Source organism: Borostomias antarcticus (assembly GCF_949987555.1).
Source record: "Borostomias antarcticus genome assembly, chromosome: 3".
NCBI classification, from domain to species: Eukaryota; Metazoa; Chordata; class Actinopteri; order Stomiiformes; family Stomiidae; genus Borostomias; species Borostomias antarcticus.
In genome coordinates, this window is record NC_140236.1 from 5,531,047 (window position 1) to 5,558,546 (window position 27,500).

The following is a 27,500-nucleotide window of genomic DNA, read 5'->3' on the forward strand; positions in this document are numbered from 1 at the left end:
ATGTATACAGTATACAGTATACAGCACGTCACGCTGTTTCTAATTGGAGGAATGGAATGCCCGTCATCTCTCCTCCCTCCCCTTAGAAGAGGCTGACTCCCCTTCACTTCTCTTCATACCTTCCGTTTAAATTAACGACAGACGGATTCCTGTCTATGTCCGCCGTGCGTAGGTGCTTTATTGACAAACTGCGCTGGCGATGTCTTGCTGATTTCTGACTGAAAGTCTACTGTAGTTGTCACAGCCTTGAGGGCCTTTGCTGCCCACCTTAGAATAGGACTCCAGGGAGGTGTTGCATTCTAAACAACAGCTCACTAGATACATCTGCTGGGCTCCAGTCTGTGTTATGACAGTTAACTGAAGGAACAGGTAGACCATTGCTAATGAGTGTATGTTTTGTGTGTTTGTGTGTGTGTGTGTGTGTGAGTATATGTGTGTGACCCACTAGAGTTTGTGTGTGTGTGTGTGTGTGTGTGTGTGCGCGTGTATGTGTTTGTGTGTGAACGTATGTGCATTTCTGCACATTGGCCAGGTTTGTCTGTCAAACGTCCAACTTCATTAGATTCAGCCAATTGACTGTTCCATAGTCGCTACACACACAGGCACCTCTCATTCTCCTTCCCCGGCTCGAATTAAATTTAGAAAGAAAATCATTTTAATGAGAGCCAAGGGACCGGGGATAAACGGATGGATTATCTTTAGAAAGAGCAGAACTAGCTCATTAAGGTGAGGCTCTATCTCAGAGCACTGGTTCTGGTAATTACACAGCATGATAACGGCTCAGAATGGCAGGCAGGACTCTAGCTCCATCTACTGGCAGCTTATGGCGTATTTCTCCGTGACTTTAGGCCACAGGAACGCGTTCTGATTGTCCCATCAGAGTGGACTTCATGAATAACAGCACTCTAAAAGATCCAATACCTCCTAATATAGGTAGGTAGGTACAGTATATAGTACTTTATTGATGGAAGTTACAGAGTATAATATGAACTGATTGAAACATCTTAATGTGTTTGAGTGTGTGACGTACATGTTTGTGTTTTGTGTTCGTGTTTACACAGGTATGGGGCGGATGTAGTTGAGGTGGTAGAGCGGGTTGGCTAATGATCGTAGGGTCTACGGTTCGAATCCCGGCTCCTCCTGACGACATGTCGAAGTGTCCTCGGGCAAAGATACCGAAGCCCGAATTGCTCCCAACGAGCGGGCAAACACCTTGCATGGCAGCTGCCGCCATTGGTGTGTGAATGTATGTGTGAATGGGTGAATTAGAGGCCTTCATTGTAAAGCGCTTTGGATAAAAGCGCTATATAAGTGCCGTCCATTTACCATCTACATACAGCGGAGTACGCTGCGTCTGGTTGTGTGTATTTTGTGTGCGTTTGCGTCTACGCTTGCGTGTTCTGTTCACCTGCTTCTGCTCCTCCCCAAGGCTGTCCCACATGGAAGCCACGATCTTGGACACGTCTCCGAAGGTGGCGTTGGGGTTCTGCCCCTTGATGGCGGCCTGGGTGTCCCTGAAGAAGAGGGCGTAGGCCGACACGGGCTTCTGGGGCTCGTTGGGGTCCTTCTTCTTCTTCTTCTTCTGCGGTTTGGGCTTGGGCTTCATCATCTCTGAGGAGGGCCTCTTCTCCCCTGTGATCTGAGGATGAGGGGGAGGGAGAGAGGGAAGGAGGGAGGATGGAGAGAGAGAGAGAGGGAAGAAGAAAAAATGTGATGAGCCACTACTCTTTGAGGACTCCAGTGAAAGATCTAAAAGGGAACGACTTGAAATTTTTTATGATCAGACGGTTGCTGACTTTGCAACTACAATCAAGTGTACTGTTTGTGAACACTTGATACAGGCTACAGTACATGATAAACCGGAGTACAGAGAGGTGCTCAGTGGGTTGGCTGCTGTATTTGATGATACCGCGTTGGAAAGAACTTCTACTGAGAGCATCTGAAGGATCAATTCACATCTTAGAAACGCCTGTAGCCTATAGGAGAACCTACTTCAAGGTGAGAACATGAAAGGGATACAACGTTGCTGTGTTGAGAAATTACGAGACAAACAAAACCGGACTTCCCTCAGAACACAAAGAACACACGAACGAAGGAGTTCTGAGAGCAATAACCTTCGCTTCCTTTGAGAAGAAAAAACACATAAATCAATGGAAAGGACATGCGGACATGGGTGAACGGAGTCCAAACAGACAGACTGACAGAGTGGTAGCTAGTCTCAAGAGAACAACTGTATATGGCATGGACTTTAGGAGGAAAGGCTAGCCCAGAGAGAGGAGGACCTCGTCGTAACGTGGTTTTATGGTGATATTTTGCCGTACGTGCTGTTAAATCACGCCGTGACGAGGTGTGGTGGAAACACATCAGAGGTCTTTAATCTGATTGTTGTTTACATACTGTAAAGATAATCTTCACCTCATACTCATGAACACTTATTTACGGTAAATGGCAAAGTCAACATGGGAAGTCGAACCATATTTTAGACAAGACGAGCTGTCCTCCCGTATATTTGAAACATATATTTGACATATTGCATCCAATACACATGAATACGTTTTCATTCCAGTCATAAAGCTCTGAGCGGAGTCAAACTCCGGTCATATTGGGCCTGGCTGCGATTCCTTATGGAAATTGCTTTCCTTGGGCCGTCGTGAGACAGAGAACACATCAAGCATGTGAGGAGAGAGGCAAATCAAACATTTAGCGGGAGAGGAGGGGTGTCTAATGGAGGATGGAGAGATGTGACTGTTTGATATGGCCATTAGTACTCAGAAAACATCGGGAAACCTAATTCTTGAACACCATGAGAAAAATAAAGAAAGAATCACATTTAACAGTGAATAGGTGATGATGGAATACATGATGATCAATGATTAACTGGATTATTGTGTGGAGTGAGGGACGAATGTACCCTGGATGGAGTGGACTGACTGGATGAAAACGACGGAGGAGGTGAGAATTGAAGTGTTGTGGTTTTTGGGACTGTAAACCTGTAAACTGTGAAAATTGGTACAGTATCCATCACAGAAGTCTATCTGGGTCAGTCCTCTTGGTAATAATCTAATTCATCTCCAAAGGCACATGTATGTGTTTGTGCTTCCAGCATGTTACGTTTTAGAAATATATCTACTTTGAGCATTTCTCCTTACACGATCATCATACACTCTGTTCAGTTAGATCATCTAAAAATTATCGCGTTAACGCAAGTCAAATTCTTCAAATCAAACATTTTAATGTTTAAAACAGAGCTGTTTCATGGTCACGGGGCACGCATACTTATCATGTCTCTCATTTTGCTACAGATTAGAATAGAACCCAAGTCATTGCATTTGAAAACATTGCATTGTTTCTGTCGGCATTTGAAGCCAAACAACTTATTTCCACACAGCATGAAATTAGCACGTCAAAATCAGAGGCCTGGTACAAGTTTGGTACCCTTGAATCTTTCAACATGCTGAAATGAATGAATGTTCTCATTTAAAATGAAAAGCTGTTCCCTTTCTCCATTTCACTGTTAGACTGGCTAGTATTTATTTATTTCCCCGAGTTTGTGGTTTCATTAAAAAAATAATCATCTCTCACTTTATGCAATGAGGCAAAAAAGCATTTGAAATGACATCTGTTCCACTCTGCCTTTGAAGTGAGGGCTCAATAAATTGAAGAGGAGCTAATGGAATGACAAACTGTAAAAGCCAAATAATCTCCAGGAAAAATCATTTATATATAAATTGCCAAGTGTGGCACACAACACTCATTGGACCGTTTTTCCCCCAAGGACGCAGCGCTGTTTTTGCTCGTAGTTCACCACTCCAGATAGAGAGTGTATTGACCGTCATATTCAATACACATAAACTCAAGACTGGCTCAAATCTTGATGAATTTGAATGAATAAACATATCTGGAACTGATTAAAAGCCCCATGGTTTCAACGATAAGCTTCATACACAAAATATTGAATACCACCACTACCAATACATCACATCATTGACAAGAATCCTGCAGTGAAATACTGTATGAAGTGAAAAATAAAAAAATAAAATATTTTTTTGGAATTTATAGAACATTATATATTCGTCTAGGGTTCGAGTAGCTCACGAATAAAAGATGGATTGCGCCGGTGTCAGCCCTGACTCAAACCATCAGAACTGCTGTTGTCAGAAAAGAGGAGAGAAGGAGAGGAGGAGAGGAGGAGAGTGAGATAGGTAGAAGGGGGGAAGGGTTGCTGTAATTCTGAATGGACAGCACAGTGCTGGCAAGACGAGATTAGGACTGACAGCCTGATAACTGCGTCACTCTTAAAACAGCAAAGAGAAAGAGTGGAAGAGAGAGAGAGATAGCAATACAGAGGGAGAGAGAGAAAGAGAGAGAGAGAGAGAGAAAGAGACAGAACAGAAGGGAGAGCGATATACAGAGCGAACGAGAAAGAGAGGGAGTGGTCGTCCAATCAGCGGACCTCTGGGCACGTTGCATACGCATTACGCACCATCACATACACTGAGCCGCAAACATGGAACGCAATGGAGCGCAAGAGTTAGCTAAAGCACCTCCCCTCGTGCTATGTACAGTAGTCTACTGATTCCAAAAGGTAGTGACAGATACTGTACATGAACCACCTAGAGAAGTAGTGAATAGATCCTCTGGCTGGTTGGAGTGATCAGTGAGATGTCAGTAAGAGCTTTAATCCATAGGCTGCCTGACTGAGGTGAAGCTGATCCCACTACAGAGGAGCGTTGTTCAAATGAGATTCCAAGAACGCCAATCAAACATGGACGACATGAGCTTCAAAGAGGGCAAAACCCATCATTTGGAACGTTTGGGGTGCTCTGGCCATGAGAGTGACGATACCTAACCCTAAATCCTCTGAGAGATACCACACAGCATCTTGCTTACCATATTGCTACCCCCCCCCCCCCCCCCCCAAAATGTTAAAAATGGACCACTCCAAAGCAGCATACTTTATAAGTGCTGTAGCTACTTAGTGCAGCTGTTGTAGACTTAAAGCCTTTTGTGAGTTTATAAATAGCTAAATCAAAAAGGCTTTAACAGCACTGAGTGCATATAGGAACATAGGAATACAACACCAGTCTCAAAGCTAGCTCGTCTTGAAAAGTTGTATTTTCCTGACGCAGTCTTTGGGTGAGCTATCTTTTGAGTAGTTTCAATTCACGTCACCTACACCGCGAAGACTGACGTTTATGCTTTAAATACACGCCACGCATCTGGAAGCCATTAGGGCTCCATGTCATACTGTCCATCTGTAAGCAATGAATCTGACGGCATGTCAAAACCGCACACATCTTTGAGTGTATCCAGGTCTATAACCAGAGAACGACACTCATCAAATGGAAATACTGCTCAGGCCAAACGATTATGAAAGGGAAGTGTAAACTAATGTGTTGTATCTTAAAGACATAAGATAAGATCAGATGTAGGGCCCATATGGCAGACACTCACTCATGAGACTTGTAGTGAATGCTGGTGGCCTGCCATAGAAAATATACAAACGTTTTCATATTATGGAAGGCTAGAATTACTGTTTTTTTCTCATATCCATAGACAAGCAGTGTTGAGCTTTTACTCTGGATTCAATTTCAACCAGTACTTCCCACAGAGATAATAATGCACCAGTTCCAACCAAAAAGACTAAAACAGCAAACCTTGAGTGATTCTGAACAGTTACGCTACAATGGAGACAAAGGAGATATTACCCAGAGTCCTGCCTTGCAGGTGGACCCACCTAATCAGTGCAAAGTTTAAAGAGGAGCCCTTGTATTTGGTGACGTGGAGAAGACAGGCATAAGTGAAAACTAATTAGATTAACACTAATCTAACGAGCTGTTGGCGGTACTCTGACAGATTTTAATAAATAGTGGCAAAGCAGCTGCCATGCACTCCTGACTCTGCCAGTGTTCTAATTGGCCCCTGCGGGTTCCTGTAGCGCAACATTAGCCCAGTGCAGTTTAGATGGGAAAAAAGGCAAAACAGCTAGTATTCAGATAAGTAGGCTACTGTAGTGAGACAATTTGACTTGCTAGACTAGGCCTTTGGCTATACAGGCGCAGAGCTTTGCCAACAAAACCCAGACAACAAAAACTTTGCTAACGAAACCTAGATGACAAAAACATGGGGAAACAAACAGCAAACAACAGAGTTAACACTTAATTTCTTTGCTTGTTTTCTGGTTTTGGGCTGGCCATAAGAACCAGGGTGTTTTTGCCTAGAGAAAGGCATTGACAGGGTAAAAACAATTAATCAAACATGAATGGACTACTATAGCAGGGTTATTTCCATAGCAACAGCCTGAGGGGACAATTCAGAGCCTTTTATGTTTCTCTGTAAACATCAGACCAGCGGGAGAGGTGACCAATGACAGCTAGCCCAGCAACAGAGGCATTACAGGGCAGCAACCTCTTGGTATCAATCGAAGTTTCCATTATCTGGTAGTGAAAGGAAAGGAAAAGCACTCTCAGATGGCATTCTGGGGCATTTTGAGGCGATGTTTTGTATCTTGGCACTATGAGAGCTCATATTGGAGCCAAAGTGTCATGTGAGTCCAGACAGGCAGATACTTTACCTTCAGCCATAGCGGTTTCATCAGTATGCAAATGATCAGGAAGTGCCTCAAAAATAGTCTCTTCATTTCAACACATTCCACTTATGACCATGTGAAGATAACCACTTTACTCCCTATTGCCTGGTTTGAAAGTTCCCCCATACAACCTTTTAAATCATAACCGTTTGTTTTTTATTGTAAGAATATCAGGACGCTTAATCCCGTCCTAATCTCCTACATGCGTACACCTTATACAACTCACTCTCTGTGCCTTTCTCTCCCAGCCTCGCACAGAGGCAACATGAGATGGTTTATGCCAGTGGTGCGCAAACATTACGGAGGGCTATTATGATGACTGCACAGTGGTTGCCATAGGTACTATATGCTAATTGTCATCCAGGGTAGTGGTGGAGGGGGTGGGGTGTTGTCTCAGCAACATGCTTTGTTTGGCCACTGACGTACGCTGTCTGATGGAAAGAGACGACAAAGGTGAGTCGAATTCACATCTCCAGCATAGCAGACCAAACCATCTAGATTTTTGTCCTCTTTAACAAAATGGCTAAAGCTTTGGCGACAAAGAGAGTATTAGTTTCAGAGTTATTTATTTATTTCAGACCATGATAATTCTTTTAAGGAAAATGAGAAATCTTCCCGGGGGTTAACAAGATTCACCAGGCCATCTCTATAATCCAATATTTCATCCAATACACCCCAACAAAAAAAAGCCTTGTTTTGTCTACGGACCACAAGAATACGAGCGTCTGTTTGTCAATCCGCTGTCTGCCACAGTAAAACATCTCTACCGTGTGACGCAGTGAGGTGAAGTGTAACTGCGTATCTGTTAGGTTCAGTGGTTGAGGGACTGCTAGGCCATCTGCTGGGAAAAAAAAACATGCAGGTATTTTCAAAACCCAAAGCCACAGTTCCCAGGGCGAGAGTAATGGCTCCCTCGCACAAGGCCGTGGCTCGCTATTGTAGAATCACAGGGCGTTTAATTGAAACAAATGACTCTAATAATGGGACATTATCCCCACAGGCTGACTGTGCGGTGGGCCTAATTAGCGTTGCGACGAGGACGCCTCGCCACGCTGATCCCTCAAAGGAAGACGGGCAAACCCCCTTTAAAGCGGACCCGTGTGGGACGCTTCCGCTCGCGTGTAGCCCCTCCAGACTAGCGTGGAAAACAAACATGCTTAGTCACCCCCTTGCCTCCTACCCATGCACTCTCTGGGGTGTGCCTCAATTGTTCCACTCACCCCGTTCCCTTCCCTGTTCCTTCACTAACTGTCCTAGGGAAGTTGGCATGTGTTTTAGGGAGATGTCTTCTGTGATGGACTGCTTGTTTGGACTACACTGGAGCTAATATACACCACAACATTTTGTTTTTCTGTGCCGAACTATTTCTATCATGATGAAAATCTGTCAGCCTGATTTAATTGTTTACCCTTGTACACAATCTCAGAAAGTCAGCTAATGCAATGCTTTAATCTCTATGACGATTCTAGTTTAAATATGCATCAGTCTTAACCGATTATAATGGTTATTTGGATTAGCAGCATGAATATTCATGCTTTGCAATGAATGCTCATTTGTTTTTAATGCTCAATCTATATAATTATCTTCATCATTGCCTTACCGTCATAATGCATAATACGCTTCAAAAAGCAAAGCTTTACATTTAAAACAGCCTTTTTAGTGACATATTTGTTTTCTATTTAAGTGAATCATAGTGCCTGGCCATATCTGTGACAACAAAATTGTTGTCTTGAAGACCAGTGAAGGGTGTCCATCGTTTTGTGACATGAAAAGTCAGAACAAAAAACATTCCATTCGTAGCTACAGTAAAACAAAGTGATTCATCTCGAAGCAGAACCAAGATGTCACATCTATTCCACTGAACTGCAACGGTGCAGTCAAATCATAAGAAATGTGTTTCTGGTCTTGATAGCTTTGTTTGGTGGGTACAGGTTTACCTAACAGTCAGTCTTCCATTTTGGCCCCTTCTCCTGTAAGTATTAAGTATGATGCTTTGCTGTTAGAACTGTATAGGCATCAGTATGCTCAGTACCACTTTACATTACAGCTAGGTAATAACAGGCTAATACCATGGTAATACCAGGGTAATACCATGGTAACACCATGGCAATTATCATTAGTTTCTAGCTGTAGTTACCTGTGTATTTACCAGGGTAATACCATGTTAATATCTACATTATTATTAGGATCTCACTACGGCAAGAATTCTGGGAATAAGCTATGATATTCGTGGACACCACAGAGAATCCGATCGGATTTTCAGCCGGATGCTGATTGGCCCACGCAGATAGTGGGCTGTGCGGAGAGGCTGATTCAGCCTCTGATTGAACATCATGCAATACTGTAGCATGTTCCCCGAGGTTCTTGCCATAGCGAGAGCTTCTGGGTACTCAGAATAGGAAGGATATCATATAATTAAATAGAAACAGGTGATGTTGCATTTCCAGCTCTGATTCCATGTTATTACATAGAAACCACCGTATAGCAAACCATGAGCTTAGTTGGGATTTTAGGAAGGATATAACCATGGAATTAAATAGAAACTGACAATGTTGCAATTCCCAGCTCTGATTGTACATTATTAAGTAGAAACTACCATCTCTGTTTCCATGTAACAAATCATGGGGATTGGGGGGTAACTACATAGGTAACTACTGCTAATATTTGTTGATAATTTCCTAGTAATAATCTAACTATATAGGTAACTACTACTACTAAGTATTGGTAATTGCCATGGTATTACCCTGGTATTACAGTGGTATTACCATGGTATTACATGGTTATTACCAAGCTGTAATGTAAAGTGGTACCATTTGATTCAACCTCCATACCTACGGTACTCGCCAATAGTTGCTGCCATCAATTCACTGTAGCTTTTATATTGCTGCATTAAAATGATGGTGGCCTTTTCCCTGCTGTCTCTGTCCTAAATGCCAAGTGATGCAAAATAAATTTCCTTTACCAGATTAACTGAAGTCAAATTAAGTCAAGCTCACATAACCTTGTAGCAATCAGTGACTCTGACAAAATGTGATCCTGGAAACAGACGCACACACACAACACACACACAACACACGCACGCACGCACGCACGCGCGCACACATACACACACACACACACACACACACACACACACACACACACACACACACACACAACCAAACCCCCACAACCACAAGCACACGGCTTTGAAAAGGACATTGAGAACCGGTGGTGAAGAGAAGCTAGAAACGTGTTTCATTGCCTGTTACAACCTTCTTGCAAGATAGTATTGATCAGGTGTATAAGGCCTTCTAAAGTTGAAAGTAAGCTGTTTGCTTTCCTATAACACTTTATGTGAACTGGACACCAGTCCTGGCATCAACAATGAGCCTGTATCAGCTCAGCTCCGTTCTGACCACAGTGGCAGCCTGTGGCCTGGTAGAACACCAAATCACCCAGCTACATGTTAATCAAGACTGAACAAATCCCCCAACACTGACAATGGGACCGAGGGCAACATGAACTTGCAGATTTTGGGAGGAGTGTATTTGATGGCGGGAGACCTCTCCCCAAACGGCCCCCATCATGCTGGCAATGAGAAGTCTGACCGGCGCTCAAACCCACTATTTAGATGAGGCGGTGGAGCCCCCCCCGCCGCCCCCCCCGCCTCCAACCACCCCCCCTACAATCCTCATTACCGTCCGACAGAGAACTCCCACCGTCACCGATGATTGGCTCATGAAGTTCCCGCCTCTTTAGGGGCGGGATTAGCGATGTTGTCCCAGGGATGCTTAGGAGTTGGTCATATCAGGACGTGCGTCTTTTTCAAAGAGACAAACCTGTCTGCCGTCTCTCCCCCCTGGTCCAGGGGCCTGTCGGCCGTGAAGTCCTCCCACAGCAGCGCGGGGGGCCGGGAGGGGCAGGATGGGGATTCTCCCTTGGTGAGGAGAAGCACGGCCTCGGGGATGCTGGTACAGTACAGCAGCCAGTCATGGAGGCCCTGCTTTGCCGTGGTTCCAGTGTGCTCAGTGGACATGACCCCTTTTTTTAGGCGCCATAACAGACAATAATGTTTCGGGTGTGTACTTCCAGAAAACTGCAGGTCTGCTGCAATCTTGGTTCTTTTAAAACAAGCCTGAAGACTTTTCTTTTTGCCACTGCTTTCTAAGAGGAGCTATGTTTATCAGTATACTGCACTGTCACTTTTATTCCTGTATTCTATTTGTCCTGCTTTTTGTTTAAATGTCTATAATGACTTGCTCTTTGTTTTAATGCTTTTAATTTGTCCTGCCTTTTGTTTTAAATGTCTATTATGTCTTGCTTTTTGTTTTAATGCTTTTAATGTCTCATGTAAAGCACCTTGAATTGCCCTGTGGCTGAAATGTGCTATATAAATAAACTTGCCTTGCCTTGCCTTGCCTTGCCTTGCCTTGCCTTGCCTTGCCTTACTGAGGAAATGTTTTCCGAACGTTTTGCTTTCAGTTGTCTTGTTTTGGGAATGTATTTACAGTACTTCTTTTGTAAATGCATTGTAAATTCTATGTAAATACATATGTTAAGTAAATGTAAATACATATGTATTGTCCAATGTACTGTCCAATGTTGCCTCCATGTTATGCCCCATGCCTGAAAGCACATTCCTAGTATGTTGAAAAGCTGCATGGCAGTAAACCAATTCTGATTGTGATTGTGATTCTCTAGCCATGCGAAGTTTGTCACACGGTTGTTGGGCAGTGTAATAGATTCTAACTGAAGAGTATAACGCCTATAAAAGGAAACTGCTTAAAAAAACACACACACAAAAACCCTCCAAGAAACATAATCTTAGGCATAGACATCAACACTGCATTTAAATGCCCAAAACACTCGTTTCCCTTCATTGCTCCATACCCATTTTTCCACGTCATCTTTAGATGTGGCTGTTAATACTAGCCCCGGCTTCCTGAGCAGAATCAGAATCAGTATGAAATGAGAGAGAGAGAGAGGGGGGGGGGGGGAGAGAGAGAGAGGGAGAGGGAGAGGGAGAGGGAGAGGGAGAGGGAGAGGGAGAGGGAGAGGGAGAGGGAGAGGGAGAGGGAGGGAGAGGGAGAGGGAGAGGGAGAGGGAGAGGGAGAGGGAGAGAGAGAGAGAGAGAGGGAGAGGGAGAGAGAGAAAGAGAGAGATAGAGAAGGAGAGAGAGAGAGAGAGAGAGAGGGAGAGAGGGAGAGAGAGAGAGAGAGGGAGAGAGAGAGAGAGAGGGAGAGAGAGAGAGAGAGAGAGAGGAGGCAGTCAAAGACTGGATGGATCAGAGGAATAAGAGTAGGGATCTGTAGGACAGACAGGGTAATATCACCCTCTCCGCAGTCAGTGACCAAATTCCATTAAAAGAACAGTTTGAGCTTGATGAGTAATGACGCAGTTCAGTCTTACATTATGATGCTACTGTACAACCTGTAGACCTTCAGTAGCATATACCTTTAAAAAAACGAATGCCCAACTCCCAGTACTGCAGCGATTTAGCTCTGTTTGCTATGTGATGGAAGAGCATACAGTCACATGGATGGTGGAAAAAAAGATAATCCCAGAGCAGAGAGAAGTTTACAGAGGTTTAGCCCTAGGCTAAATGTTGTACAAAAACCAGCAACATCGCCCCCTGAGATGAAAAATATCTACTGCTCCAGCTGAGCTCATTTGTAGCTGGTTTACAGTACATGTACACTGCCAGATTTCTATACCTGTACGTTGCATCCTTGGGTTACTGTTGTTGAATCAACACTTCTTAATCTACTCGATTAACGGTGAATGAGGTTGCTCCAACAATTATCACTTTATCAAAGTATTCTCACAAACTTTTATGGAAGGTTACTGTATTTTGCATTTCCATTCTACTGGAGTTTTTCTATTCATCTGCTTTGAATAGCAGAAATAAGAATTGAATCGGTATATTATTCCTTTATTGGCATGAAATTAAGGTTAATTGACTTCATAGGAAAACGTCAAATGAAAGATCGCCTCTTAATGTGATGAAATTGAAAATAACCTTGTCTTCCATTCCTTTAAAATATTTCTCAATATACCCAGCCTACTTTCCTAACCCTCTGCCTCAGAAATAAGCTGCTCTTGTCCCCGGAGATAATAAATGAATTGATTTTTTTTTTTCTTATCGGTCATCTATTTTTCCAGAGTAAGCTATTACTTGCTGTGGTTGCTAGGCAACAGGAAATATTAATAGTCACTATTATTAGCCAGGCTCTGCTAGAGTAGTACTAAAATGAGGAAGTGGAAAACATGAATGTGTTACATAAATCTTTAGACCTTTCACGGTGTGTGCAAGTCTCTGTTTGTGGGGTGATTTATTGCGATGACGGTTCATTTATGAGAAAAGGGAGTGTGAAATAAGAAAATGGAACATTACCCTGAAGGACTATTTGAGAATAAATAATTGGAAAGGTGAAACGAAAGCAGTTTAAAAACCAGCATGGTCTTTCTCTCTTTCTACCTGAATGTTATTGGCCTAATACACCAGAGAGGAAGTCAGAAGCTTTCTTACACATACGATGTAGATACTAACACACACACACACACACACACACGCACACACGCACGCACGCACGCACAAACACATACAATACAGACGCACAATCTCTCTCTGTAATCTAACGCCAATTGTATAAGATAGCTTTCCCAGCATGGTGCTATGAAAAATATGAGCCAGGACATCCTCCAACCACCACACAACCTAAATAGGGATAGACATACTATAAACTTACACTGCTCAAATGAACTTGGTGTGTATCACTATAGCACAAGCCATATTTAACACAATGAGACGTTTCATACAAAGACTTAAGCTTGGAGTCTGACTCTTAAAGGGGTCCTGCTGTACCACACAAAGAAATTGTTCAACTTATACAGTCTGATTCAGAAATAAGACCTGATTAACGAAGGATAAATGCCACACGGATACTCACATTAAAGCATGAATATTAATGACAGAAAAAAAGTTATATTTGTGTCAGATGAAAGTATATAATGTTGAATAATTCACTAGTGGGGCCCCATCTATAATTTATCTTGTTCGATTCTATGATTAAAGCTTTTGAATGTGTACGCCAGGGGTGTGTGCATGTTCAGTGTGAACCATGTTTAACACATGAAATAGTTGCTTTGCCGGGTTGGATTGGAGGACCTTCGCATCCTTTTGAAAACGAAAAGTAGCTGACAAGGGAGATCCCGTCTTTTTTCCTTCAAGACTTGAACATCTCCTATTTTTTTCTTCTTTTTTTTTTTGTTGCTTTGCCGATCAGAGAGTGAATGAAAATGTGCACCACACAGTTTCTGTCTCTTTTCCTCGTTCAATTTGAGCGAATGCAATCTCTGGGCGGTGAGAATGAATAGATATTAAAGGGCTCTGCTGCAAAGGTCGGGTACTGTTAGCTGCAGCTAAAAAGCCAGAGTCCCTGAAAGCATAAATGTTGCATGTATCTGCTGGGGTCTACACAGTTTTTGTGTTCATGATTGTCAGTACCAGATTATCCCGCTAATTAATAGTGTGTTCCTCTGACCTCAAAAGTGGTCTTTGGTCGAGATGATTCAACGTCCCATACCATCGGGTGTGTAGATCCAGCTGTATGCCTCAACCACTAATGGAGAAAAAGCACTTCAAATCAGGAAAGTGTAAAGTACAGCACAGTATATATTTTTCATTCATAGAAGACGTATATAGCTGGACCTACACTACAGATGTTCATTCATTTCTACACACAAAGACAACCTTTGATGTATGGAAACATCTTGTGTGGATTATCCACACCAAAAACACCAGCCATCGTTTACACTAAGCCTCCATCGCGGTACACTCCATTTTGTTTTTGTTTTTTACACAACATTTCTGGAGGAGAATGGAAGATCCAGTAGTCGGGAGGAGCGTAGTGAAGGACTCACCGCGTGCATGGGTCCGGCAAGGAGGTGGCTGTCCTGGCCCAGCATGTTGGACATCATGAGGGCGGGGAGCTCTGGGTAGGAGTAGGGGTTGAGCAGCCCGTTGTGGGGCAGAGAGTGGAAGGGGTAGCCTGACTCGGGGTCCATGAGGTGCAGCAGGGAGGGGTCCGCGTGGTTGGGTGGTGTGATGGGCGGGATCTCGTAATCTTCATCACCTCCTCCTCCTCCGTTGTTGCTGCCACGGCCCTGACTGGAGTAGTTCTAGAGGGGGAAGAAAAGACAGCGAGAGAGAGAGAGAGAGAAAGAGAGAGAGAGAGAAAGAGAGAGAGAGTAGGTGAACGAGCAAGCTAGAGAAACCGTTTGGATAGAAAAGACATGAGTATAGAAACTGAAATGGATCCATAACCCAGTTTCAGTAAAAGCTATTAAGCACCAAGTAACCAATCATCTCTCATAGGCTACTTACACACTGCCGTTAAGGCCTTCGGGCAACCAACAAACATTAGTGGAGTTACATTCCCTTTAAATACAGGTATTTGTTGCCGTGATGTATATATCATCATGAAATTAAGTAAGTAATTTTTTCCCCATTTAATAAATATGTCAGTCATACTCCAGAATTAAAATGATGTCCAGATGGAATTCACCACAGCTGACATAGAGTATTATACCTTACGTCTAAACATTAGGAGCTGTATCTAAGCTGAGTCAATGTCCTCCTCCTTGTCCAGAACAAGGCGAGAGATAGTTTCTTATGATTCCCCAAATGCAAATAGGCCCTGCGTGAGGAAGCCTTGCGGTGGTATCTTCAAGAGCCATCTTGACATAATATTGTGCTGAGAAATATGGTTTTGCACTCGCAAAAAGCACACTGAGGGTATTCACCAGGGAATGAAAAGCAATTTTGTCAGAGGCAATCTGATGCTGACTCCCTTTATAATGACTGAGGAAAATTAATCATCACAAATAATATTCAGTTGTCAGCCATTCAAGAGCTTTTTAATAGAATTTTTATGATTCATGTCTCGTGGTACACATCAAGCAGTCCGTTCTGCAACATTTCAGAAATCAATTCAATATCATCTTCGTGTAGGCTGTCATCTCGGCTGCCAAGGCAGCCATTTATCTTGCAAACAAATACTTTTAGCAAACAAATGGCAAGAAATGCTGAAGGAAAGCTGGAATGTTCTGACTGGCTGAACTGGCGCATAGAAGCAAGATAAAGCAAACATAAATAAATAAATAAATAAATAAATAAATATATAAATAAGACAAGAAACCCATAACATTGTTAGCTAAGAGACATAATACTGGGTGTCTTTTCTACCAATTGCTGTTCTCTGTTTTTCAATCTACACACAGTATGACACACAATAACATGTGCCTGGATAGTTTTCTGAACGTATCTCTTGTACCATTTTCAATCTTCTTCTTTTTAGTTTTGCTTGCTTTGTAATTTGCTCTTTTGAAGGCACGAGGACACAACATTTGGCATACAGTACATAGAGACAGCATACTGTAGTGGGCCCAAAATAGCTGACCACATCATTCCCCATTATATACTGGATAGATACATTTAGACCTGCCACTGGTCACTGGCCTGGAGAGGAACATGCTTGCTCATGACCTGGTTGTAGAAAGTAGGTAAAGTTTGAATTATTGTGTTATTTGGACATGTACAGAACAAATCCAAGCCAATAGCTATTGTAAATAGCTACTAAAATGTTTGTTTCATGCACCGGTTTGCTGATGCTGTAATGGTAGATGTTCACATACAGTGGCTCCTCCTATCACTGGCATTTAATCCTCCTCTCTCTAAACCCCAAGCAGGGCTATTGCTGAATATGTTTGATCCCAACTTTGATCCAACTACAATCAACCATTTCAAACAATTCATTGCTAGAGATGACACATAACTGCTGTAAATGTTCAAGGATTTGAATGTTGCGGGTGGCTGTTTTACAACCGCGCCTTCAATTGTTTTCACAGCCTTTTTGATGCCCTTGAGGATAAGACATGGGACAAGGACATTACAAGTTTAATATTTTCAAACGTAGATAAATAATTCATAAATATACTGTCTTTCAGAACATGGCGGAGCACGGATAAAAGAGAAGGGTCAGAATGAAATGGCAAATGTTGATTCAGCCCCTCTCCCCAACCTTCACCCTCTCTTGAAAGGTGAAATTTAAGCAAATCCTTCATTTTTCTGCAGATGCCATTCCTGAAGGGCTCTGAGGATGCAACACAGCAACTCTTCTTAGAAATCCTTCCTGTCAGTCTACACGGAAAATTCTTAATTAGTCGAGAAGAAGCATTAGTGAATGAATTTGTGATGTACTACTCTTATCTGTGACTTTCTTTAAGAGTTCAGAATAAGTGAAATGAGAGAAGTTATAAGAAACATGAATTATTTCTCAATGTTCCACTATATTTTCATACACGTAGCCTACAGTATTTACACACTCCTGTTGCTTATATGGTACAAGTGCTTTGATTTGTTGAATTGATGTTGTGCTCGAATTGCATTGGCTTTACATAAAAATACAATTTACAGCACCATGAGTATGGTATATCTTTTGAATGCAAAGCGCACTAGCCATATGCTATGTTGAGAGGCTAACAGATCAGCTATGCTTTGCTGGTAAACAACAGCTGGTGATGCATATATAAAGAGCCATGTCCATTCTCTATAGATAAGATAGCAGGACTGTTGAGCAGGTACAATAAATTCAACAACAACATTTGGGCAATGTCAAAATTCAGACCTTCGGGAGCAGAGACAGATTGAGGGAGAGAGGGAGAGAGGGAGAGAGATAGAGAGAGAAAGGACAAAAATCAAACTCATCACCGGTGTAGAAAGGACGGTGAAGTCTGCTGAGGCGTAATACAGAATTGACCGTGAGAAGGACAGTACACACAGGGGCGTTTGACCTGGCTTTGAAAGTGACAAGAAACTCCATTTGGGTGATGTATCAGCAGAACCAGTCACAGTAATACAATAGATGGCGACGAATAGCTCCTCGATTGAAAAAGAGCCGAAGATGGATTTCAGGGCTCGCTGACTGACGGCGCCGCAGAGCTGGGATAAGTGGAGTGCGGAGGGGCGTTTTCCCTCATCCAATTGTATCCCAGGGTCACAGGTAGCGTCCGTCATAAAGGACAGGTGGGCTGGGTGAGCTAACATGGGAGCTGGAGAGTGAGCTATCCTCTCCTCTTCTCCCAACACCGACAATTCTCTCAAATGTCAGATCAAAATGGATCTCATTCAGGCAGGCAAAAGGCCCCATACGGTCTCTTACGGTTACAGATTGGCCTGTACGAGCTCCAACTGAAAAACCCACGCAGAATGGAAGGAAGCTGGTGTGAGGGACACTCCCTAAACTCTCAGCAATTCAGTTGAACACATAAAGGCTAAAGGTCAAAGAGTGTCTGTATAGAAATATTGTACAGTACACACATCTAATGGCTTCCCGCTAAGGGCTTCCCGAAAGAGCGATTTTTTCAGCGTTAGTAAAAGATTTCTGAGTACCAGTGTTGTGGTTGCAAGCAACCACATTTCTTATTCTTAGACAGACAGACAGACAGACAGACAGACAGACAGACAGACAGACAGACAGACAGTAGTTGGATCAGTAGTTCTCGAAAAAGCTGGAAAAAATCAGCCAATTTCTGCCCGTTCCCAGAGCATTTCTTGAGAAAGCTGCTTAAGCAAACGGTAGCTAAGTAGCTAAGATAGTGCAGATTACAAAAGCAGGGTTTATGTTACTATAAATGTATAAAAAACAGGTAATCTAGATTTCCCACTACGTACTGTACTTTATACTGTACATCCCCTGTGGTTTATCTATAGATGTCCGTGGGGGAAGGTGGAGGAGAAATGGTTGCTATTGTCCCCCCCCCCCCCCCGACACCCCGAATTGAAAGTGTTATGATTGCCCTGTGGTTTAGGCACACGTGATGGCAAAGCTACTCCAACTGGTTACTGTAAAAGTAGTCTGGAAGTGCGAGTTTCATTTCGGACTTCATTGTACAGTACGTGTCGTCTGGTAACTGTTTACATTGTTATTTAACGGACTAGCTAACGCTCTATAGAAGAAATGTGAGGAATGTATACATTCACTATCCAAGTGGGAGATCTATAGATTCCCCGGGGAATCAATACATATATGCTGATTTTGTCCACATCTACCGTAATTTTTATATATGTTTATTTACTATATTGTGCAGAAACCTGGGTAATGGATATGACATATTACAGGTATATTAACTTGGTACGAATGTGTATTTTCATGAATAGGTCCAGAATGTGATTGTAAGTATACAAATAGAGAATGCCACTTATGCTAAGCTAACCACCTGTCTGTAAGGGCTGACACTGCTGCGTAACTTGCAATTCCTACTTGAAACTGGAACCTAATGTCGGAATATTACATTACAACATACTAAAGAATGTGGTAGTGAATGGATTGACTTGGGGGAAAAAAAGCTATTTACTGAGTTTATTTGTTCAACAGACTATTAAGGAAGGGAACTTGTTTCCAGTAACCTATTGTAACAGTAAATTCATTTTATTTAGTGCATTTAAGAAAAATTTAATAATGCATAGCAATAGCCTTCATAAGGAATTAGTTGAGTTATACGGGCATGGGCACATGCAGAACGGACATGGGCCCAGACGGGCATTGCACTAGTAAATAAATAAACTATGGTCTCAGTGTAGTCGCTCATCCCCCTCCAGGGAACGTGGAAGCCCCAGTAATCACATATGGCACAATAGCTATCCCATAATCCCCTTTATTTTTATTTTCCTGATGTCACTCTCTTTAAGCCTTTGCTTTATGAGTGGCAAATGGAGAGAGGAGAGGAGATAGAAGGAGAGGGGAGGACAGGAGAGGACAGGAGAGGAGGAAAGGAAGGGAAGGGAAAGGAGGGGTGAAGACAAATGATGTGGATCCCTCATTGTTCTTTCTCTATGCCCTCATTCCAGTCGAGGTAATAAGAGAACATTGTGATTTACTGTCAGCGAACCGCGAGAGTGCATCAGAGAGAATCCACTGCGGCAGGAGCCATTAAAATAGATTTCACTTCCCACAGTGTTAGACCAGATGTCTACACTTCTATTATATTTCAATCAGGCATGACCTTGGTCTCCATATGATGAGAAAGATGACCAGGGGGCAGTGGGGAGGAGGGGGGGTCGGATTAAAAAAATAAAATAAAACCAATGGAAATATCAAACTACTTAGTCCATTTAAATCCCTCTGCTGCAGTACTGCACATAGAGCAAAGCCCAAAATAGATCCATGGTTTCAAGTTCTTCTTAAAAGAGCGGTATGAATCATTGAGAGCACTCTCTCTCTCTCTCGCCACTGCTGATAACTTGTGCTTTTGGAGGGTGATTTTAGTGCAGGTTAGCCAAACACACTACACCAACACACCAACATACTGCACATACTTACACGACCAGCACATACTTACACGACCAGAACAGGGTTTCGTGGTTCACATTGGCTGAGAGGAATAGAGACCCCTCTATGACCGAGTATATCAGTCCTGTTTTTCTCCAGGACTTGCATTAGTTAAGACGAGGCTCTATTGAAAGAGCTGATCGGTACACAGAGGTCAGTGGAGATGACTCGCCCTGTTTCAGAGGCTGATGGTAATTGGACTTATTGGCTGACATGGAGTGACCTACATAAGACTACACTTCCCAACCCTCCCAGTATGGGCGTGGATCTAAAGTACTTTCCCTTCCTCTGCTGGTTCATGGGCAGAGAAACTGTAGTATTTTTAGCTGAGGAATTACTTCAAACATAAGAATGTTCAAATAATAATTAAATTGGCCTAGATCATTAAACTGTCTGTCATGTCTTTGCTGGTTGTCTAAACATCTCACAGGAGATCTAGGTGGGCTAAATGGGCAGAGATGTGGGTCGTGACTTCTTGTCGTTGGCTCGGGTGACTTCCTCACTTACTGTAGGACATTAGTGAGGTGAGGTCAGCAAAGAAAGTGATCGAGAGAGAGAGAGAGAGAAAGAAAGAGAGAGAGAAAGAGAGAGAGAAGATAGAGGGAGACCTATTCTATGCACATCCATTGAGGAGGAGGAGGAGAAGGAGAGAGAGATGAGACGGGTACAGTAGATGTTGTACTGGGCATATAATGGTACAGAATGAATCACCATTAAGTAACTGTGCTGTACACTTTGTCCATCGCCCACATGTGGTGTGTGGTTTCAATATGTTCTGTGGTGTCTGTTGAGTCAGTGGACCTGTGTCTTAGAAGAGAGAGAGAGAGCAAGAGAGAGAGAGAGAGAGAGAGAGAGAGAGGAGATGGAGAGAGAGAGAGGGGGGGTAGATAGAAAGATTGAGTAGTGGTGTAGTGAGAGAGAGAGAGAGAGAGAGAGAGAGAGAGAGAGAGAGAGAGAGAGAGAGCAACAGCAGGCACAGCTGGCCAAAGAGGCCAAGCAACATCTGGATTGACGAGGGATCATTCCGGACCTACAGTACAGGGCCGTTCTGTGTGGGAGGAAAGTGATTGTGATGATATGATTCTCGACACTTAATGTGTAAACACGTTTGGGTGTGTTTTGAGTGATCTTTAGATGGGGGAGAAAATCGAGAGTTTGAAAGAGAAGCAGTGCTATGGTTGAGAGAGAGAACCCTCTATCTAACAGGTGAGGTTTCCACTCTAATCTAGAACATCAGCAACTGCTCTCCTGCGGTTGGCTAGATCAATAGAACCACACTGCTCACAACGACAGGGAACCAAACGCACAAACACAAAAAGACAAACAGGCTGACAAACTAGCAGGTTCTCGGAAAACATCTATCTCTAGAATGGAATGAAAGGTACAGGTGAGAAGTTTCTGTGTATGTGCTTCGCAGGCAGCAGTGTGTGTGTGTGTGTGTGTGTGTGTGTGTGTGTGTGTGTGTGTACTCATAACACAGGGAGGAAATTGTAAATTCTGTCCATGAACTTATGGGACGAAATAAAAGCGGACCAGGAGACCATATACTGTAATAATAACGACCTTATCAACAACACACACACACTCCCACATACACACACACACACACATGCATGCACACACACACACACACACACATGCATGCACACACCCACCCACACACATGCACGCATTCAGGCACGCACACACACACACACACACACACACACACACACACACACACACACACACACGCACACACACAGGGTCCAGTCTGTAATCACCCAAACGGATCGCCCCTGATTTAAGTCCCAATCAAAGCATTTCCTGGATGTCTGTCACACTGGACCGATCTCCAATCAGACTGATTTTGGGGAGGGGGGGGGGGCACTGGACTCCAAAATAGACTGAGGTACACTGAAGGGACCACGACAAAACATTCCCCACAATGCCTCAGGTTCTGGCAACTACATATTGAAGATAAAAACATACACTATTGATATGTAATATGTGCATGATGCAACAACATTGTCTGTACATAGATGATGTATAGCAATCAACATTATTGGCTTACAGATGAGGATCTGTGTACTTGGCCTTGGAATCATATTGTCTGATGCAGTGAGGACTGTATCAATCAGCATAATTGAACATTCTTAGGAAAAGCACTTTTGTCAATTAATCCTGGATTCCAGTGAGATACTACCATCACTATAGAGTGAATGACTAATATTATAGATCTATACAGCATACATTGTAAATGAACTAAGTTGATCACTCATGAGAGAATTTCAACTGATAAAAATAGAAAAACACAAAAAATTAGAATAAGCTAAAAATAACCAATCGTAACCACCATGTACTTTAACTGCAAACAGATTAACAACGTTTTGGGAAAACGTCCTTTTGAATGACGGGACTGTGTCCTGGCAAATATGGAGTCCATGAAAGCTGTTTCTGTTTAGTGGTTTTGTCTTTAAAAGCCCTGAGATGTGAGGTGTAATGTAATATGCTGGCTGTGTCGAAGTGCTACCTGAATACATGGACCATAATCCTCAGGCTGGTTCACAAAGGAGACTCTGTTCTGGGCCATGCAGATATTCACATACACATTACATTAAGGCTCAACAGAGTGGACAAATGTTTTACATTAATGTAACCCACATTAAAGGCATACTGATTATTATGTACTTTCTTCTATGCTGGAATAAAACACTTACAATAGGCACATAGTTCTTAATATGATCTTGCCTCCCACCGGACAAAGAGCAACAACAGCAGCAACCAACACTCCAATCTTCAAAGAATCTAGTTGGAATATTAATGACCTGATGTTTCGTAAATGACCAGCCCCTGATTATCACACAAAACCAGTACCACAAACAAATGTAATTCTTAGAGGTTGGAAATCTCAGACTCTGTAGACAAATGAACACCAAAAAAGATTATTCTGTCGAGTATATTAAAAGTACAGCAGCACAAACTATCACAAATACTCCCACATTATGTATCCATTAGCTAACTAATCACCATCACAAATGAACACAGCCAGGCTGCAGTACATGAATGTTCAATTTGTCTCATTTAACTTCAAAAGCAATTTATATCCAACATATAAATGCACATCTGTTATAAACAATTAAGCATCAGTTAAGCCATAATTGATTCATCTTGGACAAACACATACACTTCAGTTACTGTAATGAATTATTTGCAGCTATATTATCTATACTGTAGCCTCCCATTTACAGTATGTCGCTAGTCTTGATAATTGCATGTGAATGTAGACTATTGTTACAACAAAATGCTTTAAAGGAGCCTGTTGGCTGGTTCAATCAATCAATCAATCAATCAATCAATCAATCAATCAATCAATCAATCAATCAATCAAACTTTATTTATATACTGTATGGTTCATTGTCATTGACCATTTGTACAATATATCTCAACAGTTTTTGAGTATCAGTTCTAGCATGATTTCTTATCTTTTCTTATATTTATCTTCTTCTTCTTTTTATTGTTTTATATTCCATCTTATTTTCCTTGCTTTTATGTTCATTTTATGTTGATTTTATGTAAAGCACCCTGTGCATGTAATTTCCCTGTTGTTGTTGAGCTGCATTTCTTGTATGAAAGGTGCTATACAAATAAAGTTTTACTTACTTACCTACTAAGGAAATAGGTCACTTACAAAAACAGTCCATACATTCACATAACCTGAGTATTGGAAGTGAGGTAGACTGTGTGAGACAGAATTCTGTGACTGAGAGATTCAACTCTCAATGTTTTGAGAAGCCAAACTTCCTCATGTTCAATAAGGTGCCTATTGACATAACTTCAAGCCAGTGATGGTTGTTGATGGATCTATGACCACCATGAGAGTCAACAGAGCTGGAAATGTATCCTTCTGATTAGTGAGCAGCTAAGGCATGTCCAGTGATGCGGTTAGCGGAAAGTAGGCTACGCGGCAGTAATACAGCGGACATTCAGAAATGTTCTTCTACAAGTACACAATAAGCCTGTAGGAGCCATTTAGGCCATTTAGACCTCCGACTCTCCCAAAATAAAGGCGGTTTGGATTTATTAAGAGGCCTCTACAAAGCCTCTAAGTCTACCCTTCAACTCCTCATTATAGACACCCAATCCAGGCTTCAAAGCAGAGAACCTCCCTGGCAAAGGTAGAGCTCAACTCCTCCTACCCTAGATCAGTGTTTGCCTACTGCTATTTGATGAGGAGTCACTACCTAGCTACCTCGTCATGTTTTATTAAAGCGCCAAGGCCTGCCACTATCAACACGTCCTGGAGCCCAAACTCTACCACGTAAACCCACGTGTTCTCGCCCGCCAGCTGTGGATGAGCTGCCCCCACCATCCAGAGCGAGTTGCTCACTGTCTGGGCTGGTCCCGCCAGCTGTGGAAGAGCTGCCCCCACCATCCAGAGCGAGTTGCTCACTGTCTGGGCTGGTCCTATACTGGGGCGATCTGTGTGTGTTTCTCAAGTTCAAACAGGCTACTAGCTACGCCCCAGAGCAGCAATTTACGGGACACTAATGCAGGAAGCCCAGAGGTTACAGCTCTGGACTGGGAACAGAACCTGTACCTAGATTTTATGATTTTCACATGGTATACCTGTATACATAGAACTGATGAAGTGGAAACTTTAGAGTAATGCGAGCCACTTTACCTGGTTTGGTGACCGAAACTCCTGGTTATTGTCATTCATGTACATGTTGTCACCATCAAACTGTGGACAGAAATGGAACAGAAGAAGAAACATTATAAATAAGACTTCTGAGGGGGAAACAAGAAAAAGAGATACAAATAAGAAGGAGAGAGATCAAAAACAGGGAGGAAGCACTATGGGTGGCCCGAAGCATGAGTCTAATGACTTTGTCACATTTGCTAAACCTCGTCGCAGCGACTTCGGTAATTACTGTTCATCAGTGGGGCGGTAATTAGGCTAGTTGAGCAGAGCGATGTGCTTTCCCCTGTGGGGTATACCATGCGGTGTATGTGTGAGTGTGTTTGTGTGTGTGAGTGTGTTTGTGTGTGTGAGTGTGTTTGTGTGTGTGAATGGTGGCTCGGAAGAGGGCAGGCCATGTCTCCCACAGGGGGTGGGCAATAAGGAGTGTTAATCAGGCGTGCAGGGAACACTTGCTGCAGGTGCCAAAACAGTGCTTACCGCAGGGCTAGCCACAGCTGTGACCTCTGACCCTGAGAGTGCCTGGGAAAAGACCCGGGCTAACGACAGCACTTTGTGGCTAGCGGTCGCTAGTTGCTACTAGCATGCTAGCTCAGCTGACTGGCCTCGACTGGGAGATTAAAAGTTACTCTACAAATACAGTGGCTGACAAGCACTCCTCTCATAGGCATGCACAAAGTCATTGTTATTGTCATCGATGAAAAGTCAGATTTAAGTTAGATTCTAAGGCGCAGCACATCGGTGGACAACCTTGCATTCTATGGGCTATGACACTGAGCCCTGTCAGACACTGATTTGTTCTACAAATGGACTGAACCTTGACTGAATGAACCTTTGATAACAACTAGTGCAAAGTGCCCGTTCAATATGCACTTGCCATCACATAGCTGCGTCCCCTCTTCCATTATAGTATGATGTAGGCCTACATGTGCTCAAAAGACTCTTGACAGCAGAGGTCCCCTGTTGCATTCAAATTGAAGTAGATAGCTAGCTAGTTAGCTAACTTGAATGCCACTGCCCACAACACATAGCATGAACACCACCTCATACATGTATATGTGCAATTTTGGACCAATCAGACTTATTTGGCATCAGCCAAATTTGCAACCTGCAGAAAAATTCAGCATGGCGGACTTTATAGGTTCTCAAGACAAATTTGTTCTCCATGAGGAAAGACACAAGTATACCTGGTTTCATAAATGTTCATCATATGGGGTGGAAATGCCAGCATTTTGAAATTTGCATTTTGAATCGGTTACTGTAGCGCCACCTATAGACGAATCATGGTCATTCCTTCTGGCATAGTTAGGCTACTCAAGGTCTCTAGTTTCGACCTGGTGATTCTTAGCACTTTTGTGGCGGGGTCTGTCAACCATCCATCCATCGTCTGTTTCTGTCATTATACTCAAAATGTGTACAAAATGCCAGTCTTGGAACGAATGTACAAAAGAAAATGAATAGGAAAAGTAGCAAAATCTTGTGATTGTTGACTAAAGCCGTTCCTCGCATAGCGATGGCAGGTCTCTATTGTATGTAGGATTGTAGGAGTACAGAGAAAACATGATCAAACTAGACATCATTCCATGTCAAATTCCACAGATGAGCGAGATATAACACATGAACATCTATTTGGGTGGTCTCTTTTCAGTGCCAAGTAACAGATTGGCATTCTCTTAGATAAACACAGGTAGAATAAACATACAAATGGATTGTAGAATATCTCTGGAATTGTGAGCTCAAACTAACGGATATACAAGCATGGCACACAATATCCGCTATGGACGAAATGGATAAATGTCATGTCCTATATGCTTGACAATATGCTGGTGAAGCGAGAGAGGAGAGAGGGGGGGGGGGGGGGGTTGGTGACAGACAGAGAGAGAGAGAGAGGAAGGGAGGGAGGGAGGGAGACAAAGGGAGAGTGTGTGTGTGTTTATGTGTGTGTGTGTGTGTGTGTGTTTGAGAGAGAGAGAGAGAGAGAGAGAATGAGAGAGAGAGAGAGAGAGAGAACGAGCGAGAGACAAAGGGAGAGTGTGTGTGTGTTTATGTTTGTGTGTGTGTGTGTGTGTGTGTGTGTGTGTGTGTATGTGTGTATGAGAGAGAGAAAGAGAGAGAGAGAGAGAGAGAGAGAATGAGAAAAAGAGGCACTGGGAGAGATATGGAGAGATTCACAAATTACAGCAGATCATTGCTTGTAATGACTGCAGAATGAGTTGTAGCCTCAGGCCTATGGTTGGTTAACGGTGCGTTTCAAGGGAACTGTGTGACGATCCACTTGCTTATTCTAATGATTACATTAATATTCGTCCCCGTAGATTTGCAGCTGAGGCACATAAACATGATGTCTCAATGTCACCTGAGTCAGTCTCGTGTCTCTTGCAATGTGCCTAATATAAAATTGTATCTACCAAAAGTCATCCATTGTGAAATGCTACAAATTTAGTATCTTCTTTTTGGATAAACACATCTGATTTCAAAGCTACTATGTGAGCTGGATCTTGACCCATGAGACTGACAGCTGTCATGAAGTCTTTGTTTGAAAGCCTTTCGGCAACAATTTATTTTAATAGGAATTTTAACAATTTGATTTAATCTATTCAAAGCCACTATTGTGTCACTTATGATGAAAAATAAAGAGGAATCTGATCTGAGATGTTTTACAGCACCATAAAGAAATTCTAGAATTTGTTTTAACCAATTGCCTCATATAATATTCACGGAAAAAGGTCTCATGTCAACACAAAAAAGGTCAGCCATTTTGTGCTTCAACATGGCTGCCTATATTCCAATGTAAGGCTTTTCCTCGGCTCTTCTATACAGTAGCTCTTGCACTCTCCCATTTAAAATGCCAATTTAT

General features: G+C 42.7%; 1 protein-coding gene across 1 annotated transcript in view; it reads right to left on the minus strand.

Annotated features, from left to right (window-relative positions):
• The window catches only part of tox2 (TOX high mobility group box family member 2), a gene marked incomplete at both ends in the record, with an annotated part of 64,846 nt that overhangs the window by 5,351 nt on the left and 31,995 nt on the right, over positions 1-27,500 (minus strand). Inside the window, 3 exons of the mRNA XM_084435862.1 lie at positions 1,409-1,639; positions 14,495-14,752; positions 24,626-24,685. Coding sequence (XP_084291988.1) covers positions 1,409-1,639; positions 14,495-14,752; positions 24,626-24,685 — 549 coding nt within the window. The remainder of the gene's footprint in view (positions 1-1,408; positions 1,640-14,494; positions 14,753-24,625; positions 24,686-27,500) is intronic.